At 33.2% G+C, this 26,686-nt stretch overlaps 1 protein-coding gene and 1 long non-coding RNA gene across 2 annotated transcripts in view; one reads left to right on the forward strand and one right to left on the reverse strand.

Annotated features, from left to right (window-relative positions):
- Positions 1-33: 33 nt before the first annotated feature.
- On the forward strand, positions 34-26,409 carry LOC123266906. The gene is made up of 3 exons (XR_006509896.1): positions 34-47; positions 18,936-18,942; positions 26,199-26,409. It is a non-coding gene; the product is annotated as an uncharacterized LOC123266906 (long non-coding RNA).
- The window catches only part of LOC123266905 (protein slowmo), a 28,540-nt gene continuing 16,542 nt past the window's right edge, over positions 14,689-26,686 (reverse strand). The window contains exons 4-5 of the mRNA XM_044731353.1: positions 15,158-15,331; positions 14,689-15,069 (exon numbers count right to left, since the gene is read on the reverse strand). Coding sequence (XP_044587288.1) covers positions 14,836-15,069; positions 15,158-15,331 — 408 coding nt within the window. The 3' untranslated portion in view covers positions 14,689-14,835. The remainder of the gene's footprint in view (positions 15,070-15,157; positions 15,332-26,686) is intronic.

The raw sequence follows: 26,686 nt of genomic DNA on the forward strand, positions 1-26,686 counted from the left end.
ACCGGTTTTGGACACTTTGGTACTATTTTTGGACACTTTTAAATCTAGTAATTATGCAGAAAATTTATTTATTTATTCATTTATTCCGATTTAAATGCCAAAGCAAAAAGCCAGGTGGCAAAAGAATTAAAGAAGATAATTAAAGTACATGTAAAACCATAAACATTATCAATATGATAGATTGTGACTTATAAATGACAGCATAAATAGAAAATAGAAAGACTCATGGATCTGAGCAATGAAGTTTTGTACATATCAGTTTATACTATAAATATTGTAGAATATTTTCTGACTTTGGTTCCTAGGCCTCCCTGAGTTTAAGGTCGTAGAAGAATTTAAAGGATCTGGATTTTAATGCCTCTATGCTAAGTGAGTTTATGATATCCAGTGGTATTACGCGCTAAAGGCGTATTGAAGAGATTAAAAAAGAGTGCTCATATACTGATGTTGAGAAGTTTGGAAAGCAGAACGAGACATTGTTGTACTTTGAAGCCAGCCTTTCAGAGCGTCTAATGTCTTGTGACTCCTCAATAAAGAGACACCTCAAAAAATTTGGATCACCAGAACTGAATAGTTTGTAAATAAATCTAGCTAAGAGATATAGTCTTTTCGATTTGATTGAGAGCCATTGCAATGTTAAAATAATATTTTCATAGAATTTTTAAACGATTACATTCATTCAAACAGAATTTATGATGCTAATCCTCACGGTTTTTGAAATACCGTAAATTTTCGGTATTAATGCGTTTACCATAAATTAACCGTTATAATTCTGAAATAATACGGTATTTCTGTGGTTATTTTGGCCAGTTTTTTTACTATAGTTATACAGCATTTCTACCGTACTTTTGCTGCAAAGTTCAGAAATAATACGATAAAATTACCGTAAAACTCTAGAACTTATACCGTAAAAATATGCGGTACATTTACGGTTTAAATGCTGTTAATATACCGTAATTTTTCTATTGTATTGCCGTAAATATTCTAAATTTATTTCGTAATTTTTTCGTAAAAACTCGACATAAAAACTGGCTAAAATAACTGAAGTATTACGGTAAAAATACAGCATTTATATCGTATAAATACCGAATCTTTACGGCATTTCCAAATTCGTGAGGGAATACGTTTATAAATTATTTATACAATAATTTGAACATCAAGTGCCCAAAAACGGTATAATGTCCACAAATGGTACTTCTACCTTGTTTGTTATTGAAACTAAAGCTACATATACCGTTTCAAAAAGTATGATAATAACGTAATTGCTCGTTAAAGAATCGAAAAGTTAAAATACAAACCTGGCTTGTACAACAAATGAGATGCAAAATTACCTTCACAAATTTTTTGGCCAATTAAATTAAAGACGAGTAATGCATCAGCATGTTTTTTCCTTCCCATCACTAGTTCAATCATACCGAAATAATACTGAACTTACCGTAAATATTGGGTATGTTTGTGAACGTTTTATACTCGAATTACGCTGAGAAAAATCTTCATTCAGTTCTTCGAGTAGACCACAGATGTTGTGTGAAAATAAAATGTCAATTACTGTCAAGCCTTCTTATTGCTATACCGGCTATACACGATATACAGTGCATCGTCTCCGTACTTCTGTTTAGTTTCATATTTTTATAACACTTATGAACATTTTATGAAAGCATATTTTTTATTTAGTAATTTTTACTTCGCATGATTCAATACTTTCAATCATTCAACTTGACATTAAAATACGTTTAAAACGACTTAAATTTATACTCGTACTATGAAGTATAATGCGCACTAAGTACGTCGATTTTTTCATTATAATTTTTACTCTTTCCAACAAAGTTTTTTTTCGAATCTAAAATGTGTATGTACTTATATTTTTTTTATTTCATAATTTTTTGTAAAAATCTACTGATAATTTTTGTAAAAATAGTTGAACGTGTGTACTTGGGGTGATACTTCACAGTGAAATTGTTTTTAACGAGATTAATATTTGTTAATTATAAAAACAGTCAATAAAAATAAAGTACCCATTACTTGAACACTTTTATAAAAATGGGACCAGTACTTGAACACACTTTTCGAATTGTTGTAATACAAAATCCGTATATTCATTATAAGTAATATGCACATGTTATAATTATTCAATAATACAGTAATTTATTTCTGTAAGTTTTTTCAATTATACATCAAAACAATTATATTTTTGTTAATTTGGAAGTTGACATGTTGAGAATAGCCGATAGATTTGCGTTTTTTTCTAAAAGTTTAAGGTAGTACTACCGGTTTTATAATTGACGTTCAGAATTTAATGAAATTTGGCATATTGGTACTTTATAATATCATAATTAAGCAGTAATATTTTTGGAAGCCTGGCATGTCCTGAAAAAAATATATTAATATTTACATATTTTCGCCTTAACCGTTGATCCTTATGGAAAATCAAAGACTTTATTTTATTTCACAAAACTGGACGTTCAGATTCTTATAAAAATTAAGACAAAGAGGGAAAACAACATCTATAACATATTTAATAACAATCAGTATGGTTTCCAAGCATTTGAGAATATTTATTAATAAAAAACATTCAAAATTTATCTCTGTCTCTCTTTCTCCAACGTGATTTAGTATAGGGAAATCTACTAGATTAATCAAATAAGGTTAGGTTTTGGGATTTGACTTTCGTGGTAACGGTAGTACTACCTTAGAAACAAAAATTTTCAAAAAAAAAACATCCCAATAAGTAAATTTTCAAAAAATTTATGGTTATTTAACGAAACAATATATTAAAAAAAAAAACTCGTAACTTTTTAACTTCCCTCTAAGACAATTGAAAATTTTCAAAAATCGGGAAGTCATTGTTTTTACCCCGTTTTTCGAAAATCGAGTTTTTATCAGATCTCGACGTTTTGAGGTCCTAAGAAGCTCCCTTGACTATTCCCGCTGTGGTTTCTGTATGTCTGTATGTATGTATGTATGTATGTGTGTGTGTGTGTGTTTTTTTTTTAGGGGGGGGAATCCTTTTTACAGATTCTAGGCATAGCTGTTTGGCCTGGATATGTGGCGACTCGACGCAGCGTCATACTAAAACTCGACACTAACGCCCCTACCCACTAAACCCTAAACCCCTTTTCCTTCTTTCCTCTAATCACTCATGGAAACCGCCGTCAGGCATTACTTCGTGAAGGGAGGATCTAGCTACTGCTCTTCCTTCTGGTGGCTAAGGTGTTAACTACCTTCCTTCTATCTTCTGCTATTTGCTCTTTTTCTTTCGGTGGAACGCAAGTCTTTAAGGACTTCTGTTGCAAACGTGTTGGTAGCGTTCCAGGCAGCTTCTGCTGACAACATTGCTTCTACTAGTGAATCTGGTTGCATTCTCTGTTTCAGGATCCTCTCCAGTTCTTCGGGCTGTGGATCGAAACGAGGACATACAAAGAAGACGTGCTCCGCGTCTTCAGCAGCTCCTGGGCAGGACGGGCACTCCGAAGAGTCATCGTGCTTAAAGCGGTGTAGATACTCTCGAAAACACCCATGTCCCGACAACATCTGCGTAAGATAGTAATTGACCTCACCGTGATTCCGGTTAAGCCAAATGTCGATCCGAGGTATGAGACGGTGCGTCCACCTACCCTTCTCTGCAGCATCCCATTGTAGTTGCCATCGGCCTATGCTCTTCTACCGTTCTTCAATTCTAAGTTCTTCAGAGATCAGTGCAGTTGACCTTTTTCGTTGGTAAAGGGCCCGTCTTTCCTCTGCTAGAACTCTAAGAGGTAGGGTTCCAGCAATGACGCACACTGCTTCTTCTGATATAGTGCGGAAGGCACTAGCTACTCGTAGGGCACTCAGTCGATATACTGGTCCAGCCTTTCTCAATGATTCTTGCGTCTTTAATGCGTCGGCCCAAATGGATATTCCGTAAGTGAGCACCGATATGACTACTGATGACAATAATAGCCTCCTGCTCTGTTTTGGGCCTCCGACGTTCGGCATCAGTCGTGCGAGACTAGCCTTCACTACTGACGCATTGGCACTGACATGTTCCACTTGCTGCTTGAAGTTGAGTCGGGCATCAAGCATCACTCCCAAATATCGGATATAAGGTTGTGATGTGATTTCTTGTTCGCCGACTTTCAGCTTAATGGTCTCTACCACTTTTCTGCTGGTAATAAGTACTGCCTCAGTCTTGTGTTGCGCCAGTTGCAGGTTCACTGCGTCCATCCACCGGTTAACGTGCTCAAAAGTGAGATCGAACATATGATTTATCTCGTCAAGGTGTTTGGCAACGATCACTACGGCTACGTCATCTGCATATGCTACGAGTTTGACGTTTTTTGGCAGAGTTAGTCTTAATAGACCGTCATACATAATGTTCCACAGGAGCGGGCCTAGAACTGAACCTTGTGGTACCCCTCCAGTAATATCATACTCCCTCGGACCGTTCTTCGTGTCATACTTCAGGACCCTGTTTTCAAAGTAGCTTGCTACGATCTTAAGCAGGTATTCTGGTACATTCTTCTCTTGGAGGGCCTGCGTGATGCATTTCCAATTGGCGGAGTTGAAGGCGTTTCTGATGTCTAGTGTCGCCACCAGGCAATACTTCTTCGTTCCACCTTTCCATCTGGTTCCTGCGATTGCTTCCTTGGCCGTATCAACAACCTGTTTGATTGCGTCCAGGGTTGATCGTCCTTTCCGGAATCCATACTGATTGTCTACCAGGAGTGGGTCGACTACTGCTTCAATTCTCTGGTGAATTATGCGCTCAAATATCTTACCCGCCGTATCTAGCATGCAAAGTGGTCGGTAAGATGATGGTTCTTCTGGTGGTTTCTTCCCTTTAGGCAACAGTACCAATCGTTGCTGTTTCCACTTACGAGGAAAAGTCCCCTCCTTGAGGCATGCATTATAAGCGTCGAGGAATAATGTTGGAGCTGCCTTTATGATGGCTTTTAAGGTCATATTAGGGATTCCGTCCAATCCCGGCGCTTTATTATTCCCTACACGGTTACAGGCCTCCAGTAGTTCTTCTTCAGTGACAGGTGGAATGTCGTCCAGTTCGCCTGGCGCCAACTGGTAATCGAAGTTGTGTTGCTGTGGGAACAGTGCAGTGACGATTTTCTGAAGAAGTTGAGGACACGTAGGTGATGGCATTTGTTGTTTTTTCAGGTGGGTCATAACCACCTTATAAGGCCTACCCCACACGTCTTTATCCACCTCGTATATAAGCTCTTTCCAGCATCTTCTTTTGCTCTCTTTGATGGCTTTATTCAGTTCACGACGCGCCTTTTTGTACTCTGCGATCAGCTCCACTGAGTTGAGCCGTTGATAGCCGCGCTGGGAGATTCTTCTCTTTCTATGACACTCTTTACGGAGGACGCTGATGTGGTCGTTCCACCAATGCACCGAAGGTCTCGAATTTATGCCACGTTTACGAGGCATACTGGCATCACAAGCATGTGTTACTCTTCTCATCAGGTCCTTAGTATGTTGTTCTGCACATCCAGTGTTGATCGGATCACCATCGAGGGCTATTAGCAATGCTTCTGGGTCAAAAGATTTCACCTTCCAACCAACGATGTTAGACTGCTTGATTGGTCTCTTGAGGTTCTGGTCGTTTGATATTTCCCAGAATATCGCATGATGGTCGCTGGAAGTGTAGATGTCCAACACTTTCCAGTTGTAGTCACCTCTAGCAAGGCTATTACTGACAAAAGTGAGGTCTACAATTGAGCTTGCGTCACCTTTGGTGTAGGTCGGCGTATCACCACTGTTGAGCGAAACTATATCTAGTGTAGTAAAGGCCTCTAGTAGTGCTTTCCCTCATGCGTTGGTATGTTTGCTGCCCCAGTCAACTGCCCAGGAGTTGAAGTCCCCGGCTATCGCTACTGGATGGTATTGCTTCGCATCTTCAGTTAGTCGATCCAAGAAATCAGTGAAGTCAACAATGGAGAGGCTAGGTGGTGCGTAGCAGCTATAGAAGCGGATGCCCTCTACTGATACTGCTACAAAGCCGGCATTGCTGTTGTCGACTGCATTTTGGAAAGGGAGCTTGCCACATGACCAGATGACAGCTTTGGATGTGCTATCAGATTCCCAGGGTTGGGTACTCAGGTGTTTATATGGCTCTGCTATTAGTACCAAGTCAAGCTCTAATTCTCGCACGGATTGCATGAGCAGGTCATGCGCTACCTCACAATGGTTGAGATTGAGCTGTAGTATCCTCATGGTTGTTTGTTCGTCAACTTCTGGAGCGCCTCCTGAAATACCGGGCACCTGTGGGTGCCGGCATGGTGAGCCACGTCCACATCTGATGCAGAGTTTAGACCGGTCTACTTGGCTTTTACATTGGGACCCAACATGTCCGAAGTGCCAGCATTTAAAGCATTGGACTGGTCTTCTAGTTGCTCTTATTCGGCAATTGACCCAGCCAATCCTTATTTTGCCGCTTCCAGTAGCTGTGCTCCAGCTGCTGGTAGTGTCACTGTAGCCGTTTGCGTACCTCTGTAGGCCTTACGGATCTTGATAGCCTCTAGTGGTATTTCGCAAGTTTCTCCGGTTTCCGTTTTCAGGGCAGTCTGAATGTGCTCCTTCGTCGTGTCATCATCAATGTCTCGGATCTCGATGGTCTCCTGCGGTCCTTTGCAGATTACTTTGGCCTCCACCTTAAGGATGTCCGCGATCGTCTTTTGCAGACCTTGGCCTTTGTCAGTGCTCTTCCTCGAAATCATAATCAACCCCCAAGTCCCCACTTCTGGTCTTGTTGATCTTATCCACAGTTGAACGAACCTGCTCATCTGGGACGTCCTGCTTTATACGACGTAGAATCTCGGCATACTTTGTTTTCTCGGCCGGGCGGATGATCAGTGCGTCGGGTCTGATCCATTTGCGTGGTTTTTTCCGCTTAGGCTCTGGCCTGGGCTCCTTCGGCGGCTGTTTTGAGAGTTGCTCTCTAGCTAGCCTTCTCTTCTCTTTCTTAGACTGTACTTTTTCCCAGTCAGTCGTCTTCTTGGGTTCGTCGCCCTGCCCTGCCAGTCGTTGGGGAGAGCTTTTTTTCAAGTCCTTCTTCTTTGTGACTTTGTCGGTTGGCTCTGGCGAATCTCAGTCCTTTCTCTTTCCAGACCTTGTGTCAGTTTCACCCTTGTCCTCAGCAGCAGATTCACCGTCACCGTCGGCTCCAGTGTCCATTGCTTCTTCCGTCTCAGTTTCAGTTTCAATGCGGCGTCGTGATGACTGCCATTCCTCGTCCAGTTTCTTGAATCTTCGAAGAGCATTGACTACACCGGTTGTCTTGGTCTTTATCTCCTTGTGGATATTGACCTTAGTTTGAACAAACTCTTGCAGCTCAATGGTCAGCTTCTCAAGGCACTTGTGTGTGTGTGTGTGTGTGTGTGTGTGTGTGTGTGTGTGTGTGTGTGTGTGTGTGTGTGTGTGTGTGTGTGTGTGTGTGTGAACCTCTCATAACTTTTGAACGGCTTGACCGATTTGATTGCAGTTGGTGCCATTCGAAAGGGTCCGACTAAACTTAGATTTTAAATACAAGTTGGACCGATTCGGACTAATAAATTTTGAGAAATCTTAAAAAAACTGAGAAAAAAATTTTTTTCAAATGTGGTTTTTTTGTAATAACTTTTAAACGGCTTGATCGATAAATTCCAAAAACTAATCAGCTCTAAACATCAAAAAACCACGTCGATCGCCACCAAGCCGGTCAAAATCGGTTAATTCGTTCGTGAGTTATCGTTGACGAAAGAAATCTAAAAAAAGTGTTTTTTTAGAATTACACCGAAATTTCCGGTCTGATCAATTTGTGTTTGATAATATATCATAGAATTTAAAAAAACTGCGTCGAATGGCGCAAACCGCGTGAAAATTGGTACATTCATTCAAAAGTTATTGCGGTTTGAAAATTCAAAAAATAATGTTTTATTAAACTTCTATCAGACTTTTGAGCTCAGAGAGCTCAAAACTACACGAAAATTATATTTTTGAGCTCAAAAACGTAATAAGTGCAATTCTGAGCGCTTAACTACGAAAGTAGCGGGAAGTTGCAGGGATGGCCATCAGGGTCAACCGTTTTCCTAATTTTTTTTGGTTGGGTAAAGAATTTGAAAAATTCGGAAAATTGTTTTGTGGATTATTATATTTTCTGGATTATTTATCAATTGTTGCAACATTAATCACAATAGTCGTAATTTTTATTTCAACTTTACACTTGAAAAATTTTTGCAAAGGTAAGAGTTGAAAATTTTTAAAGTCCAGTTTTTACTTATAAAATTTTTTCTATTATGAAAAAATTCTATGTTCCTTAAAATAAAAAGATGGAAACAACCTACAGACCCTCGAGGTAGGTTCTTTAGGTTCAAAATACAGTTTTAAAACTGTGATTTCGACCTCAATAGCCTATTTTTAGGCCAATGAGGGTGAAAATACAGTTTTAAATTTCAATGCAAGCCCAACAACAAAAGAAAGGAGACTCATGCATGAGGCTCAAATCATTTTTTTAATTTCGACTCGGGTTATTTTTTGTTCCGTCGTACGATTAGTTTTATTAGAAAAATTTAAATTAATTAAATAATTTTATGTCTCTTATTTGTATAGTCGAAAATTATTATTTAAATTGGTAAATAATATAAATAATATATTTTATTTTAAATTCAAACCCGTATTTTTAGGTATTTCATGTTATCTAGAAAAAGGTTCATTCATTTATTTAATTTTATTTATGGCTGTAAATTTCCCAGCCTATGTATTGCAATACCAGTCTAGACAATTTTTTGCTTTTTTTTTTTTATATTTCAGTTACTTTCTAGCTTTAGAATAGAAAATGAGTTTTTAATAGTAATTTTTGGGATATTTTCTTAAATAGTTTTTAATCTGCTTATGGTCATAAATTTGATACCTGGGTTATATTACTCTGGGTTTTTACTTTTCCCTTGCGGCCTTGAACCCACGGTGATGCCACCCTGGTCGCATAATGGATGCACCGTGTACTCACTGTGGATACACTATGTATTCACGGTGGCACCATTGGCATTTTGTGAAATTTTTACACGGTGTATCCACAGTAGGCCCATAGTGTATTCCCGGGGGACTCATAGTGCTTTCACGGTGGGCCCATAGTATATCCACGTTGCTTTTATGGTGTATCCACAGTAGTCTCACAGTGTATTTACGATGATCTCATAGTATATCCACGGTGCCTCTGTGGTGGCGTTACTGTGAGTACACATTGCAATCACAACGGGTTCAATTTTTATTTTTTTTTATATAATTCAATATTTCTTAAAAATAGCTCCGAAAATAACGCCTAAAAATTTCACAGGACAATAATCATTAATTGAAGATCCATTAATCCAAACAATTTTTCAATAACTGCCACTTGGACCCCATTGATTATTTTTTACTTCCTTAAAATTATAATAATAATAATAACAATAACAATAACAATAATAATAATAATAATAATAAGATCGGGTTTACATCATTACAAAAATAGTTTATTAAATTTCAACAATTACATTGAATTCTGCAATTATAAATATTTTTTAGGTTTATACCCTCTTCAGTTCTAAACTTTTAGCTTTTTTCATCCTTGGGCATTTAAAACTTTTAGTTTTTTCCTACATTGCCTGAATAATTCATCTGCCCATTCCCGTGCGTAGAGATTTACATCGTCCAAACCACCCTGTATGTAATTGATCCTTTTTTTGCGTTGCAAAAATAAACAAATTTCTAAAATTGAAAAAAAAAACAGATGTTATAAAATTTATATTTTCACTCAATTAAACTGTTTTTTCTGTGTAGCTTCACATTAATTTAATAATCTTCAATTTGGTATAAGATAAAAGCCTCAGTACCTGCTCAGGAATCAGCACCTGCTCACTCCATGTATTTGTATATCTAAATTCACAAATGCAGACATAAAAATACATGAAATACACTATGACCCAGATTTTACTTTTTGTATTTGAGTATTTTAGTTTATTTTTTATAAATTACTTAAAAATTAATAGAAACAATTATTGTTATTAGTGCGGCGATTATTATTTAATTATTGTATTTATTTAGTTAATAATTTTATATTATTGTTACCGAAGGTATGATTAAATTAAGAAATTAAGCGTGTGAGAAATTATGACGAAGCCGAGCGAATTAATTGTAAAAGAAATTAAAAGACTGGGCAAATTATTCTAAGTTCCGAACAAGATTTAGTATGGAAAATTAACGAATGGATATATAATGAAAGAAATTGCGATTAAAATAATAAAGAATTGTGAATTTGACGAAACGAATGGATAAAAAATGAAGGAAATTACGATTAAAATAATAAAGAATTGAGTTTCGAAAATAAAAACTTAGAATTTGGCAAGACGAATGGATAGAAAATGAAAGAAATTACGATTAAAATAATAAATAATTATTTTTGAATGCTAGTTCGAGGACACCGGACAGGTATCTAAAACGACCCTTCCGGTTCGTTACAAGAGAGTTAGGGGAAAAATGATAAACGCCAAAATTTGGCTCGATAAAACGAGCAGTTCTTCCTCGGGAGAATTACTCGGACGAATACTCTTCACCAAGTAATTCTAGAGGATGATACTCTACCTGGAGTCTGACCAAGGCCCAGGTAAGTATCGTGAACCGACCGGGTGAAAGTGCTGACTTGACCATGTGGGGGAAATTTGGCCACCGCGTAGCTGGAAAGGGTTGCTTTCCAAGCACCCGAACGGGATTAGGGGTAAGTAGGGCCGGAAAGGGGTGCTTTCCAAGCCCCCAAACGGGATTAGGGGAAAGTAGGGCCGGAAAGGGTTGCTTTCCAAGCATCCGAACGGGATTAGGGGTAAGTAGGGCCGCGATTTAGGGTGTAACCGTCGGTAGGAATACTACTTTGTAAAGGTAGTAGACAGAGTTTAGCCACCAGGTGGCACCGAAAACGGAATATTGACATAAAGTTTGTACATATTATCACTTAAGCTTTTGATATTTGTTGAAAAGAGTGTTCTAATGTATTGTTTATATCGTTTATTAATATGATCAGGCCAATAAAGAGGTTTCCTTTTTTTTTGTTTTATTTAAAATGAAGTGTTTTGTTTATATTTTGTTATTGATAATGTGATCCCCGTTTATGACTCTGGACTCCGGCGAGCAAATTTCGAGCCGGGGACAAATTAGATTATTTATATTTTGGAAAACGTGGACGTTACAACACTGTGGATACATTGTTGATACACTGTGTATCCATGGTGGCTACACCATGTAAAAATTTCACGATTTCATGGTGCATACACCGTGCATCCATGATGCTTACACAGTGTATCCACGTACACCGTGTATACACGGTGGACTCAAGGTCGGTAAATTTTGTATTTAATCTTTTAATTGCCAACTAAGTTTAGAAATATTTTGTAAATCTATCGCCCATTCAGGTAAAAACCTTAGCATCCGTATTCCCTTTCCTGCTTATTTTTCCAAACTGCATAGCTTGCAATTATCCCGCCTCCAAATTACTTCCTGGTCAACTATTCGTTACCAAATATTCCTACTCCTAATTTTTCCTGCTTGTAATTGTAACGCCTAGTTCTTACTCTCTTTGTAACAATTTTTGTATTTTTACTAAGTTAGTTATTCTCACATATCTTGTAGCGCACAGTCGCATTTCTTTGCTTTAAAATAAATTAAAGTTAAACCGAACCTCATTGGTTTTTTATTTGGTACAATCTAATTGTAAGATTGTCCAAATACCTTGTGAATTAAGTATTTAATTCACAAACAAATTAAATTAATTATTTGGTATAAAATATAATTATTAATTTTATACGTAACCGTAAAAATACTCGCGATAAACTAATCGTGAGTCAAAACATTTTTTTTATGAAAAAAGTACTAAACCGTGATCCGAATAATCAGTAAAAAAACGGTATATTATCATTTTAAGTAAAAAAAATTGTACCACCCAATGAAATGGTCTTCTCTAAATGATAAATCGCGTGGCTAAAGGTAAAAGGGCGTATAGCTAAGGGTTCCTAGAGATTTGTGCTAAAAGGGCGTATAAAAAAATTTTTTTTTGCCATTCGGTTTGAAATTGTTTGAAACGTAAAAATCTGTGAAAAAAAAGTTGGTATCTTAAAGCTGAAAGGGCGTATCTCAAGATATACGCCCTTTCAGCTTTAAGAAAAGTACTACTTAAAAGTAAAAGGGCACATAAAAAAAAATTGTAGTTTTGATACCAAATGTTAAATAATAGTTTCACAAGACAAGTTATACTAAAATAACAGCCTCATATACAAAGTGTGATATAAACAAATAGAAAATAAATCAATCAAAAACAAATTACGTAAAAATTAAGTAACTAATTTAAAATAAAAGTTACGCAATTAATTAAATCAAGCGTAATTTATTGTTTTTTGGATATATTTTATTTTCAACTTTAAAAAATTGTATAGTTGAGATTTTACGCCGCTACTACTACAGAAAGTTTTTTTTTCACATTTTTAAATTACGAATGTTTTTTTGTAAACTGGCCAAAAAAAGTTATACGCTCTTTTACCTTTAGATCACCAAAATCTCGAAATCTTAAAAGTAAAAAGGCGTATAATTAAAGACATACGCCTTTTTACCTTCACAATTTTGTTTTTTCAATTTTAATCGTAGAATGTGTCTACTACTCGATTGGCAATAAAAAAAAATGTGCGCCCTTTTACCTTTGCAAAGATAAAAGGACGCATAAATTGTTATATGCCCTTTTACCTTTAGGCACGTGACATTTTTTTTACAAAGACATAAACTATAATTTTTACAATATTTTTATTTCTAAAGACTAGTCTGTATTTTTATATATATTTTTTACAATTGTAAATTGACTATATTTACAATTGTTATTTGCTATCTAGTCTATTGCACAATTTTTCTTCAATTATTTATAATTTTTTGTTAGCCTGTATTCCCTCCAGGCCTAAACAATTTTTCATTCTTATTTTAAATTTGTCATTAGAGATAAATTCAACTGAAAAAATAATTCGGAGGGCCCAGACCAGGACTCGAACTTGGATCTTTTGGTATCGCGCCAACTGCTTTTCCCTTGAGCTATCCGAGACAATGTTCAGAATTACCATTCACTTACCTCCTCATGACAAACTCAACTCTGAATATAGTATGATGTTAATTTTTCTTGCCCTTCCGTACATACATTTTTAACGCCAGATGATTTTTACAATTTTTACAATATTTTTATTTCTAAAGACTAGTCTGTATTTTTATATATATTTTTTACAATTGTAAATTGACTATATTTACAATTGTTATTGGCTATCTAGTCTATTGCACAATTTTTCTCGGAACAAAAAATTATAAATAATTAGAGAAAAATTGTGCAATAGACTAGATAGCCAATAACAATTGTAAATATAGTCAATTTACAATTTTAAAAATGATATATGATTTTTATATTAAATTTTAGCGTCTAACTATACCTCCAAATTTTCAAAGCGGTAACCAGAACTTGAACAAGCTGGGGCCGTATAATTTTAACAGCACTCTAACTTTTAATAGATTTATAGACTAGTGATCAGCATTGTGATTTGTAATAATTACTGTAAATTAAGTAAATTTTATAGCTAAAAATTAGTGTAGTTAAAAATTATTGAACATTTTGAATTGAGTTTTTTTGATTTATAATTGAAAATTTACTTTGTCATTCATAAAAAAAGTAATTAAAAAATTAAATACAAATATTTCTCATTTTTGATTGATCATATTAAATATTCATAGTATTATTTTTAATATTAATCAATAATATAATTCTTTTGATGTTTCAATAAAACGTTGAAAATTTTTGGTGTGCCTATTGCAATATATTTTATTAGTTCAACTACTGCTTCCGAAGTGTTCAACTATTGCGGCTTGTCAGAATTGATTGTTCAACTACTACTCTTTTCATAGCCTATCTTAAAAACGTTGTCAAAATATAAACATTCAATCATCTGCGTTATTTTGCGCTGCAATGAATTCAAATTTATTTATATTTTCATAAAAATCACTAATTTGAACTAATAATTAATCTTTATATATTAAAAGTAGGGTCAAATACGTTTTACTTTGAAACCTGTTCAACTACTGGGTACTTTACTTTAGTCAAAGAAAATAACAAAGTCGAGAAAAAGATTCCAAATCAAGAAAAACTTTAATTGGTTCTAAATCTTCCTCTTATGAAAGAATGTGAGCAATGCCTTATTCTTTAGCGTACTGTCAACTCGAAGAGGAAAAAGGAATAAATACACAACTAAGGGTTTTGAAAAGCTGAAGTCAACGAACTTTCTAGGTCCTTAAAATAATTTTGATTTTCGAAAATAAATTTATTTACTACATGTGCTACATTTACAGAATAATTATGTGTTTCCATTTTAATTTTGATAAAGTAGTACAAATTTTAACGATATATACACCCGAATTGCATCGAAAATTATTTAATTATTTTACCTACATAACATTATTACACCAATTGCATTGTCTATTAAATATCAATTATAAAAATCGATATTACGTTTTAAAATAAATTTTTTTACTCTAAAAAGCGAAATAAAAAAAAAAACAAAAAAAATCTACTACTATCTTATGAATAAATTCAATAATTTCGTACTCATAACAATGAACTGATATTGCAATCCGATTGACTTTTTATTAATTATTATTGACTAATAATTAATTAACAAATTAATATTATTCATACTTTTAAAAATCTATAAAGAATTTAGCAATCACTTGATACCGTATAGAAATAATAAATATAGCAGATAAAGCATGAAATGAAAAATCGAATCGTCAATTAAATAAATTAAAACTAGTTCGTAATCTTAGCTATAATTTAGGCATAGATTGCGGCGACGGTGGCGCCGTAAGAGTGTGAATTTCGTCCAGTGATTTTTTGGCAGCGTGCTGAAGATCATCCATGCCACGTTTAGTTTTAATCGTTATGTCATCTATCTGACGACGTGTTTGCGACAGCAATTCATCAGTAGACTTAACTGCAGTGTTAGCGAGGTCTTTCATTTCCATATCAAGCTTGATCACCCATTCAACAGCTTGTCGTCCCTAAAAAAAGGTTAAAGTTTTCTGTGTTGCTGAATTAATTACAAACTCGGCAAAAATTGTTTAGTGAGTAATTTCACTTAGTTTTTACCATGCCAGCATTGAAAGAAATTCTTTTGGTCAAAAGATCCTCCATGTATGAAGCAAGAGGCGCTCCCTGTACAGTAACGATGGCCTCTTGTTTCAGAAGAGTTTTATTTTTATCTTGGGGATGGGGCATGTAACGTAACGTTTCTCCGACGTCTATGTAGTTACTGAAAGACAACTGAAATAGATAATAAATATTAAGGTTGACAAAAAACCAATAGTACAAAAGTTTTAAAGGGTTAAAGTAAAAATGATGCTATCCATAAAATATCATGACAGTCTGATTTTAAGTCATGTTCTATTAATTCAAGCGCAACTTGACATGTAACATTTTTCGGCTAATAATTTATAAAACGATGTCTGTTTTAGATCGGGACAGAAGTGAAAAATTGAATAATTTAATCGTATAAAAAAGCAGTCCGTAGTCTTGAGGAGTAATTCATTTTTTAATCAATTCATAATTAAATAGAAAAGTTTTTTTTAAGATTAGAAATAGAACCGAAGTTTCATGTACTAAAGTATGATTAAGGTTGTTCGGACACTAATGCACTTGTAAAGATCAAATACTAATTTTTTGATAAAGCGGCAGGATGGCCGAGCGGGCTAAGTCATTATATCGTTAGTTCGTTCGTACATCGTGCCATGAGGCGAGGGTTCGAGCCCCGACGGTTATTAGAATAGTTCCAAACTAACCATTCGAAAGTCGTGAGGAATAGGGTAAATACAGTACAGGAAGCACAAGTCGGTCCACAGCCGCAAGAGATACGCAGTGATTATAGAAAATTGAAAGAGCAGGTTGTGTCATCTATGTGCGAAATTTGAAAGAAATTTCGAACGCAGTGAAATAGAGAGAGACAGTACGATTGTGATGAAATTATTATAAAAGGCAAGTTTTACTGCTGTACAATGTAACAAATCTATCTATCTCTACTAATTTTTGATATGTTATGAATTGCTACCTCATACGTCTAAATTAATTTTTGGAATAGATCTAACGAAGGGTTATCGTTTAATAAATTATTAAAAAATTGAAATTTAACATGTAGCCTATAGAGAATATTGGCGGATTGCACATATATCGATTCATGTGACTACCTCATAGGAAGATTAAAAACAAAAAACTTCTATTTCAGTCAATCAACTCTCGTAGAATACGTTAAAAATAAAATGAAAATTTTCTGACGAAGGCTTTTAAAGATATTTTAATGCAAAAGATGAAAAACTCACGAAAATTTCAGTGCGACATATTTAAAAATAAATAAAGCACGTGATTCAGCGCAGTGTGGCAACGTTGCACAAAATATAACGCGCGAATTTTGAATTTTAATAATTCCTGTGTATTTTTACGGGTTATGTTTATCAACTCAGCACTACACAACGAGATAAATATAAACAGCTGTTAAGCGCGGTGTTGCCAGGTCCACGTTTTGTGAAAAAATACTTTAGTCAAACGTTGACTATTTATTGTTTTTGTTAGTTAAATTATTTAATTATTTTAATTAATAATAATGTTAGGTAACGGTTAAATTATAATAATTAATTTTCGTATTCAAATTTTTAATTTTAATGAAAAAAAAATTTAGATTCTATCCACAGATTCGGTAGAATCTGGCGCCAAGTTCCGTTCAAAAATCCCGTTGTAAACGGAGCGCCAGACTACCGACTGTGTTTACTGTAAGCAGAACGGTATTTCGAGGTTGCAAAATTTTATTTAATTATATGGTTCTCCTTTTTCCAAAATGATATATTATAAAAGTAATTTATACTTTATTTTACTGATATTAATTAATTATAATCAATTATAACACTTAATTCACTTAAAATTATTAAATTTTATCAGCACAAACTATAGTAAGCCCAGAAATTTCGATCCTGACTTTTTTTCGATGGGAAATATCAGCGCCACAGACTAGATAAAATAAAAATGTGTAGTAATCCTTCCTATAGACACGCAACTACAGTAAAAAAAAGTGATTCATAGCCTGCATCTATGGCCGCCAGGGTGCACTGGAATTACATCTACATAAACCGTAGCTTCAAGGGGATAGTTTGCAGTAAAAAATGCAGTCAACACGAGATTTAAGTTGTTATCAATTGTAATTTTTCATTATAATTACAAAAAATACTAAAATCCGAACAAAAACAGTTTCACTGTAAAAAAAAGTCGCGCCAAGTCCACGTTCATAAGACTATTAGGAAAAAAAATTTTTTTTTTTCTTTACAAAAAGATACAAAATAAAAAAATTAAAAAATCCAAGTAACCGATATGATTGTTTATGATTTTCGGAAATTAAAAAAAATTTTATTGTAAATTTAAAAATTAAAAAAAAAATTTTAGAACGTACTTGGTGTGCGTCATTGTGTATTTCAATTTTTTTAAAGTCCTAGTAAATAGATTTTACGAATTTCATTAAAAGTAAAATATTTTGCAACCACGCACACTAAATACGTTCTAAAATTTTTTTTTTTATTTTTAAATTTACAATAAAATTTTTTTTAATTTCCGAAAATCATAAACAATCATATCGGTTACTTGGATTTTTAAATTTTTTTATTTTGTATCTTTTTGTAAAGAAAAAAAAAAATTTTTTTTCCTAATAGTCTTATGAACGTGGACTTGGCGCGACTTTTTTTACAGTGAAACTGTTTTTGTTCGGATTATGACTTACGGGGTACTGTCCGTGAAACCTTAAATAAATTAAATATTTGAAATCGATTAATAAATATTAATATTTCTGAGTTAAACTTTTAGGTTAGTTTTTATTCTTACTAATCAATAAGGTTACAATTGACTGAAAAACGAAGAAATGTTAAATTTAAACAGCAAAATATTTATTCAATTATTTAAAAAAAGTCTAATAAATTTAAATCTGCATGCTTTATATGCTTGGGTCATACTTCAATTGAACATTTTTTTGATTTTTTAATAATTTTATATAAAACTTTGACAGAAAAACAATAATCATCTACTGTCAACTACAAGAATAAATTGTTAAAATGATTCTAATAATACGTTAATTGAAAATAAATGACAACAAATTAATGATAATTGAAACTGAATTTTAGAGTTCGTTCAAATTTTGGCGCGAACAATATTTTTTCATACAAATCGAGAGCCCTCTATCGTTCCGATCCATGAATCATAAAAAAATCAATTAAAGACTGTATAACCGGCGATCAGCCCATGAAATGATTGAGTACAGTATCGGTTGTCTTAAAGCTGTATTTAGAAATAAATTTGTGTAAATAGCTGCTCAAATGATACAAAATTTCTTTTACTGCCACCGAAAAAAAATTGATTATAATTAAACGAAACAATGTAACGCTGCAATTTTCATTCCACAACTTTCTTTGAGACGGAAAAGATTAATGAAGAAATTGAATTAAAAAATTGATTTTTTTCAGTTATCTTCGAGCTCATAAAACAACGTATATTCTTTTTCGAACTCGAAAATTTAGTGGTTGTAAATGAATCCATCCTTTTTTGAAAATTCTAAATTGCGATATCCTCCGATCGAATCAATTGTTTTTGATGGGACTTGCACTATTCGACGCCGTTTTTCTAGTAGAAAAAAATTATTTCGATACTGTTATTCTAATACGTCGTATCCCACATTTAGAAAATTTTACAGCAGACGGTGAAAACGATTCATTTTTAACAATGATTAAATGGGATTCGACAAATGAAAATATTTATTTAAAATTGGTTATTAAACTATTTGACCGTAAATATTTTAATATGACTTGCATAATATTGTTATGATTTCATTTTTGAAAAAAAGTCAATTTGTCAAATTTTGTGGGATATCACGTATTAGAATGGCAGTATCGATTTGTTATCTATCAAACGATTCAACATGAAATTTTGAAGTTATTAAAAAAAACCCTTTTTTCAAAATTTTTCGACGATTTCTCTTAAACGAAGGAACCGATTTTGATGCGGTTTGGGGAAATCAATGTTGTTTTTTGAGATTAAGAGCTGATTAATTTTTTGAATCGATCGATACACTAGTTTAAAAGTTATTCCAAAAAAACTTTTTTTTTTTTTAATTTTATTTTTGAGATTTCTTCAAATCTGCTAAGCTGAATTGATTTAAACTCACATAAAATCTAATGGAAACGAAACTCTTTAGAACGTCGTCATCCCCGTTTCAATCAGTGAAGCCGTTCAAAAATTATGAGGAGTTTACACACACACACACACACACACACACACACACACACACACACACACACACACACATACACACGAAGAGACACCCTTGTAGAAATAGTCAGAATAGCTTCTTAGGACTTTAAAACGTTGAGATCTGGTGTGAATTCGATTTTCGGAAACCGAGGTGAAAGCAATAACTTTGCGATTTTTTGAAAAGCATTAATTATCATAACGGCAAGTTAAAAATGTTAATAAGGTCAGAGATTATTTTTCTTTTCAACAGTGCTCTTTTTTTATCATTCATATGCATATGGCTTTTATATATACATAATGTACATGTATATTGCGGCTGTCAGGTATGATTTAATGTGACAAAACGTTTAGATCTTGATTTTCAAGCGATTCTAGAGAATACTTATGTACTTAGGTACTCGCGTTTAAAGCATGAAATTCGGTTACACAAAATAGGAAATCATAGAAAATATTATTCGAAGCTGGACCATAACTATCGGTAAGCAAAATTTCTGAAAGAAGCTGTATTCTGATAGAAAAGCGCGACAGCAAATTAGAATTAAAATACATATTTATAAATTCAATTCATCAAAATTACCATTAAATTGACGGGTTCATTATGAACTGTAGAACCTGTAACAACGTGTTCACTAACTGCAAGGACTCATATGAAATACAATGTTCTGAAGCAGGTGTAGCAGAGGCATTAATATAAGCGTAAGTCGGAGAGAACAACGGTTACAGCGAATACTGGAGGAAGGACTAGAAACAATTGAAACGGGGGAAAATATACAGACATAGAAGGGGAAGCAGAATAATATAGAGTCGAGAGATTGCAGTACGTTTCACGAGAAAATTAGCACCCATGGTATTGTATACCACACAAAAGTATATAACGGGCCAAGCATTTCAACGTAATATTGCCAATAAGGTACGCTTCTATTGTTATCATTCTTTTGACTTTTATTGTTTAACATCGAATTCCAATTCTTTTTGCTAATTCGTATATCGATTCACGATGGTAATATCCACGTTTTTAAATACCTATTCAGAAAAAATTCAACTAATTGGGCTCTCATTAAATTGTAAGCTTTTGTCTGGTAATGAGTATGAAGACAAATAGGCAATAAGTTATAAGAATATTTTAATAACATAATAATTTTGAGTTTTAAGTTTGTTATTATCAATGCGTTAATACTGCTTCAATAGATATAAGCTTTTATTGTTTGTCGAGAGTAAATGCAGTAATTGGCGATATTAGAGTTTTACATTTAAAAGTATATAGTATGAACAATGCTCGTTGTAAGATACTGACCCTAGTTATATCTATTGTTGACATGTATCTACCACGGCGCGTGAAACATTTGCCAACGGCTATCAAACGGGCATCTTAATCGACGTGTTACATTGCTTATACGAAACACGCTATCGTGATAAGGTCGGCTACCCAACACACATCAGTTGACCTATCCAATTTGTCGAAACGTGTATCAGATAAATTATTTTATTTCTACCAATCTGGTGAAAAACTAGAAGATAAACCCAAAAAAGGTTATGCTGGAGCTAAATAAAGAGAAAAAGTATCTTATAAAGGATTTAAGATTAATGGTTGGAGTATACCTGGAAAAAATGGTCTATTTAGTGTTGGAATTTCATAGCTTTTTATTGAAAAAGAACAACAGTTTTCGATCGGAAAAATTCAATAGTATCATCAGTTATAAGTGCGAAATTACTTGCAACAAAAGTTTTTGATTAAGAATGTTAACTCAATATCGATCATTGAAATTCAATCAATTTTGTTTTGTAAAGTAAAGCACTAACTTAAGCGCTCAGCGTTATGAAACGTGCAAAAAAATGATAATTCTAACAAACTGTGAAAATAATCGGACTAACGTTGAAAGTCAAAGAACTCAGGTGTTCGTGCGGTGTACACAGACAAGGTAGTTTCCATAAATTCAAAGCTCAAAGTCAAAAATAAGGACTACCTAACAATTTTTATCTAGTTCTAAGTCGGCCTACTTTATTCACGATACACGCCAGCTAAAAGGAATAACCTACAATTTAAACCGTCAGTGCATTAAAAAAAATCACCCGTCACCCTGTAACCTTAGTATGATGGGCACGTACAGCACCACCGGATCTTACAATTTATCTAAATCCTGCGATTCACTAGATTCTTTTCTACGGTCGCTTTAAAATGATTTCCTTCATCAAAATGATCCACCATCCTCCTACAAAATAACAAACTGTAAAACTAAAAGTAAGAACTCACAAAGCAGAGGAACTTGAAAACCACAGTAAGCAATCGACTAAGCAAGAAAAATAATTTAATGAAAAATGTTAACTGGATGTACTTTGTTCTTATCAATACTTTTAGCGAAATAAAAAATAACAGTAAGCTATTAAAAAGCAAGAACACACGTCGGTACTGGGAACTGGTTTGGTATGGGTCGCGCATTAAATGTTGATCATAAAATATTTCTCCACTGTGCAATCGTGCTCAGCGAGGCAAGAAAGCCAGACAGAAGCAGATACAGTTAAACTATGGTCCTTTACTTAGTATTTTTAGCAGCGCGGTCATATAACTAAACGAGACACGTGTGGGGTAGAAGTCTCTTGGCAAGATCTTCTGCACAAAAACACCATGATATTCGGTGTTGTAACAGTGTCCAACTACCTTTTGAACAACAATATCAACTACACAAAGTGAAACAAGTGAACAACAGCACTACCACTAACAAAAGTAACAGTCGCTACAGGAGGGACGTAAAAGCGTTAGCATCCTTTTCCTCATGCTATGGCTTAATCTAAAATTGAACGAATCCCGGGGGTCATGTGTAGCAACAGAAAGGGATGAGGATAGTGGTATTTCAGCTGCGTACACTGGGATATTATAGTAGCCTCTCGCGGTCGACTAGAGTGTAGTATGCTGTGTGTTGTGTGTACCATAAGGGTATATCTACTTCCGATGTATTCTATATAAGCCCATGAGTCCGGTTCACTGTACTCACGTCCTGTTCTCTAGAACCAGAGGATCGCTTTGCCTGTACACGGGATTTCCATCCCCAGAGAAAAATATCTTTTAGTATTTTATAGGGTTGGACACGATGTACTGGTGGGTAGAAATATGAACATGCTAAAATGGAATAAATACATGCGCTGGAGACTAAAATATTATCCTGGGAAAATTGATCTATGTTCATATTTTATTTATTGCAAGACTATTAAGATGATGGAGAGAAAAAGAGGTTGTGTTTTATAGTTGATATATAATATTTATATTCGTATATATGGATACGTTTTGGTGGAATTCATTCGGATTGGCACGTTCGAAATATCACAGAGTTAATATTAATTCCTGTTGAGTCGCTAATGACATATCTATCAATTGTAACCCTATCAAGTAAGCGGATTTTGTAAAATCATTTGAATTTGCTGTAATTTTTTATGATCCCTTATCAAACCCTCGTTAGCGGAAGATTGCACGACTTTGAATTATCATATTATAATTCGAAAAAAAGTATTTATATTTCAATCAAAAAAAAGTTTTTTACCCTTTATGATCAGTCATATTTTGTCGACGCTAAGCTCATATGGTCTGTTATTGTAATTTTGTAGATCGCGACTAATTATTGCGTACTTTGCTTTGATTTGATCACTATGCACGGAATATGGAAATTATGAAGCTGCAGCTTAAGTCTTAAATTCAAACAACACTTATTAAGCTGTATGTTTAGGATTATACACTTGTAACAATAACTTTCATAAACGCAAATTTTTTATTGTACAACTACACTATATTTGAATAATATTTTCTATTAGATTAATAGTGAAAAATACTCTTGAAACGACTCTTTGCGTAATACAGATATAATTTTTCTTTTTATGTCCAAGCAAAAAAATGTGTTTTCAATAGCGTATCATGATAGTTAAAGCTCTGTTGCAATATTTTCTTTTATAGCGTTGCCGTCAAAAATGAATCATTTAGAAAAATTGATAGGATCGTGAAAAATGTTTTTGACATTGAATCAAACTTCAAGAGAGGAAATGAAACATCGAGTGGTGTGTTTTTGATTGAAATATATACAATTCTGACGAGTGATTATTATGATATATCAATAACTACAAATATTTATAATAATAATATCCACTTCGAGATATTCAATCGTTGAAATTTTAAAGATAAGCCTTATAATCAATGACAATGACAAAATAAAAGAATATCTTTTAGAATCCATTTTCACTTTCATGAATTTTATGTTTCCAGCCAGATTGCTATTGATTCTGGTAAGTATTTGTAGGGTTTTATCTAGATTGTTCGAAAGGTATCAATTTAGAAAAAACTACTGATCGATTCTCATAAATTTCGATAAGAAACCCTGAACATGTTGTTTTTTTTTTTCTCTATTAAATTTCCGAGTACTGCCGATTCTTATCTAGAGTTCGAAGGTTGATAATAAAAATTTCTAATATTTATAGTGAATTTCACACATCAGTTAACGATGTAACGTTCTAATTTTAATCTGAAACTCGTTTGTCTCTGACTATCATTTAGTTCAGTTGTATGTTGGTTTTTTATTGTTAAAAACTCGTATAGTTCTAGAAATAAAAATTATTTTATAATAAATATGAGTACGTATTTTATTAGATTCAGTTTATTCAGAATGATTCCCCCTGGATTTGGTTGATGAAGAGGCCGTTGAATCCACTACTCTCGCAGCTGAATTAATATACACCCGGTTCTCTAAATCATAAAAACAACGAATTGCATACACCGAGAATAGAATGTGTGATCGAACATAGGATATGCACTTGATGCTTTTGTGTGGCGAAATAGAATACAAAAAATTATAACAAAAAATGACTAAAAAGAATTATACGAAAAAATTTTGTTTTAATTCTTTTTTTGTATCAACTTTTTATCCTTTTATTTTTTATTTTTTTTTCCAAATGAAACATATAACTGACTGGTATAGTCCAGCTTAATGAAAAATAGCAGAACTCATCTCCTCTATTCTACTGGGAACGAAAAAAAAAAGCCGAAGTTACGAGTAATGAAATTTGGTGGTGAAATGAAAATAAAATAAAAAATTTATGATCCTATAAAATGTTTTTTAATAATATTACGGGTATGAATAACGCATGATTTGTGAAAATGAAAATTGAAAAAATAAATATTTAATTTTTCACGTTGATGGATCTTTAAAATTGATTGTGATGAGCATGTATTATTCAATGGCTAACAGCGAAGAGATGTTATTGAAATTATATTGTAAATAATTTTTGTAATTACATAGACAATTTGATTCAATATTTTTTTTTTTTTTTTTTTTTTTTTTTCATCAGGAAGTCAGATAAATAAGTAACCGCAAAAAGTGACATCCGACATGCCGGAATCGGAAGGTAAATTTACTATTCGAATGGTGAAATTAAAAAAAAAAAAAAGTATTGCAGAGGAAATTTGACACCTCGGAATTGGACACTTAATTTATGATATTTTTATTAAAAAATAAACTTTCAATACCAACCAAACATAAATCAATCGAAGCTTTATAAAAATAAGTGAATCAGTTGAACAGTATTGTTAATTTAAAATTGGTCTGAATAGAACCATAGAACATTAAATTATTCCATTAAGAAATCTCGCAAGGATTCTTATCTAACGAACATTAAATATTTTTTGATGTTCCATAAAGTATAGAAGAGATATGATTAAAAAAACTTGCAGTTACGTAAACTAAAGCTTCTTCTATTCAGTAAGATTCGACTTAAAATGAAATTAACGTCCAGCCATCAAAAAGTTATCTAAAACTGAGTTTGTAGCTCGATTACGTCTTTCAAATAGCTGTAACTAAATTGGTAAACAACAGAAAGTAAGTCAACACTCTATTAAGAACATGCAGGACAGGTGAATATTTGAATTTTGAACAAGATACTGGGACGCTTTTTGACTAAGTAATTATTGAATAAAAAAATCATGAAACTTGATAGGAGTACGTAAATAATAGTCCTTCGTAAATTGATTCCTTTGTTTTTAAATTCAATCATTGAAAAAAAAATAACAAAATGATAAATAAATAGGTGGTGTTTGCGCGTAAAACTTCCTTATCTCAAGACCCATCACATATTCAAGTAAAATAAATAAACTTTACTATAAAGAAATTACTAATAAACGTAAATCAATTCAATCTTTGAGATTGATTAAATTTTTTGATTATTCTTTATTTTAATTTAGATTACTTATAAGACAGAATTATTAAAATACAGCTAGGCTAGGGTAGAAAACTAATTATCAACAATAAATTTTATTCACAATACTTTCATGTGAACCGCAAGAGAGTGCTAAAAGTAAATTATCTAGTTTAATTTTTTTAAGCAGTGTTTAAAGTATTTAAAGTCAGTCTGACAACCTCTTTCAGTGCATTTTACATGTGTTTCAAATAAACAAACCGACAATTCAATTGGCATTTGTAGTCACTGGTCCAGACTGAATTACCGACATCAGACTGTACATACTATGTTCTTAATAAGTTTTGAAAGAATTGCTAGATAAAGCTATTACAAAATTTGAGAAAATCAGTAAAGCATTTCTCTTTAATCTGCATTTATTGAAGAATATATTCATAGATACCATCTTCATTATTTCACCAAGACCTTTCTATATTCAAGATAAAAAAAGAACTGTGCTATCTTTTACTTGAAGAACATGTTTTATTTGTATCTCTTGAACCTTAATTGTCGAAAATGTACAGATATTGATCGAGAAACCTCTATATTTATGTCCTGGTATAATTATTCGGAATAAATCATGAATAATCTAGTAAGAATGGTAATTATTCAAGATTTATCATTCACAAGCTTAAGATTTTCATTAAAGTAAATATCGATAGGGTAAGTGTGGGTATTACTGCAGTTTTTTTCGTAAGTCTCACTTCGAAAGCATTTTTATAAAATTTTCTCAAGATAATAATAACTTTTTTTTTTAAACAAAAGTTTGACTCATTATTAACCCAAAATAAAATCAACAATGAGAGAAACAAATATTTTCGTTAAATAATAAGCATTTAAAAAGAAGTCTAAATGCATGTATTACTGCAGTTCTTAAAGTAGCTTGCTCCTATTACTGCGTGTCCATTACTGCAACTGATCCAGTTACTGCGTACCTATTACTGCAGAACGGCTATATTTTATGATTTACTTAAAAATGAACAAAAACTTATCAAAAAGAAAATTGCAGTAATACACGCACATGCGGTTTCTCGGTACCAATTACTGCGTGCTTAATTAAATAAATGTTACTGATCAAAATGTAATTTTTATTAATTATTTGATTCTAAAAAAGGGTTATCTAACTTCTAAATGTAA

Source organism: Cotesia glomerata, linkage group LG6, assembly GCF_020080835.1.
Source record: "Cotesia glomerata isolate CgM1 linkage group LG6, MPM_Cglom_v2.3, whole genome shotgun sequence".
Taxonomy (NCBI): Eukaryota; Metazoa; Arthropoda; class Insecta; order Hymenoptera; family Braconidae; genus Cotesia; species Cotesia glomerata.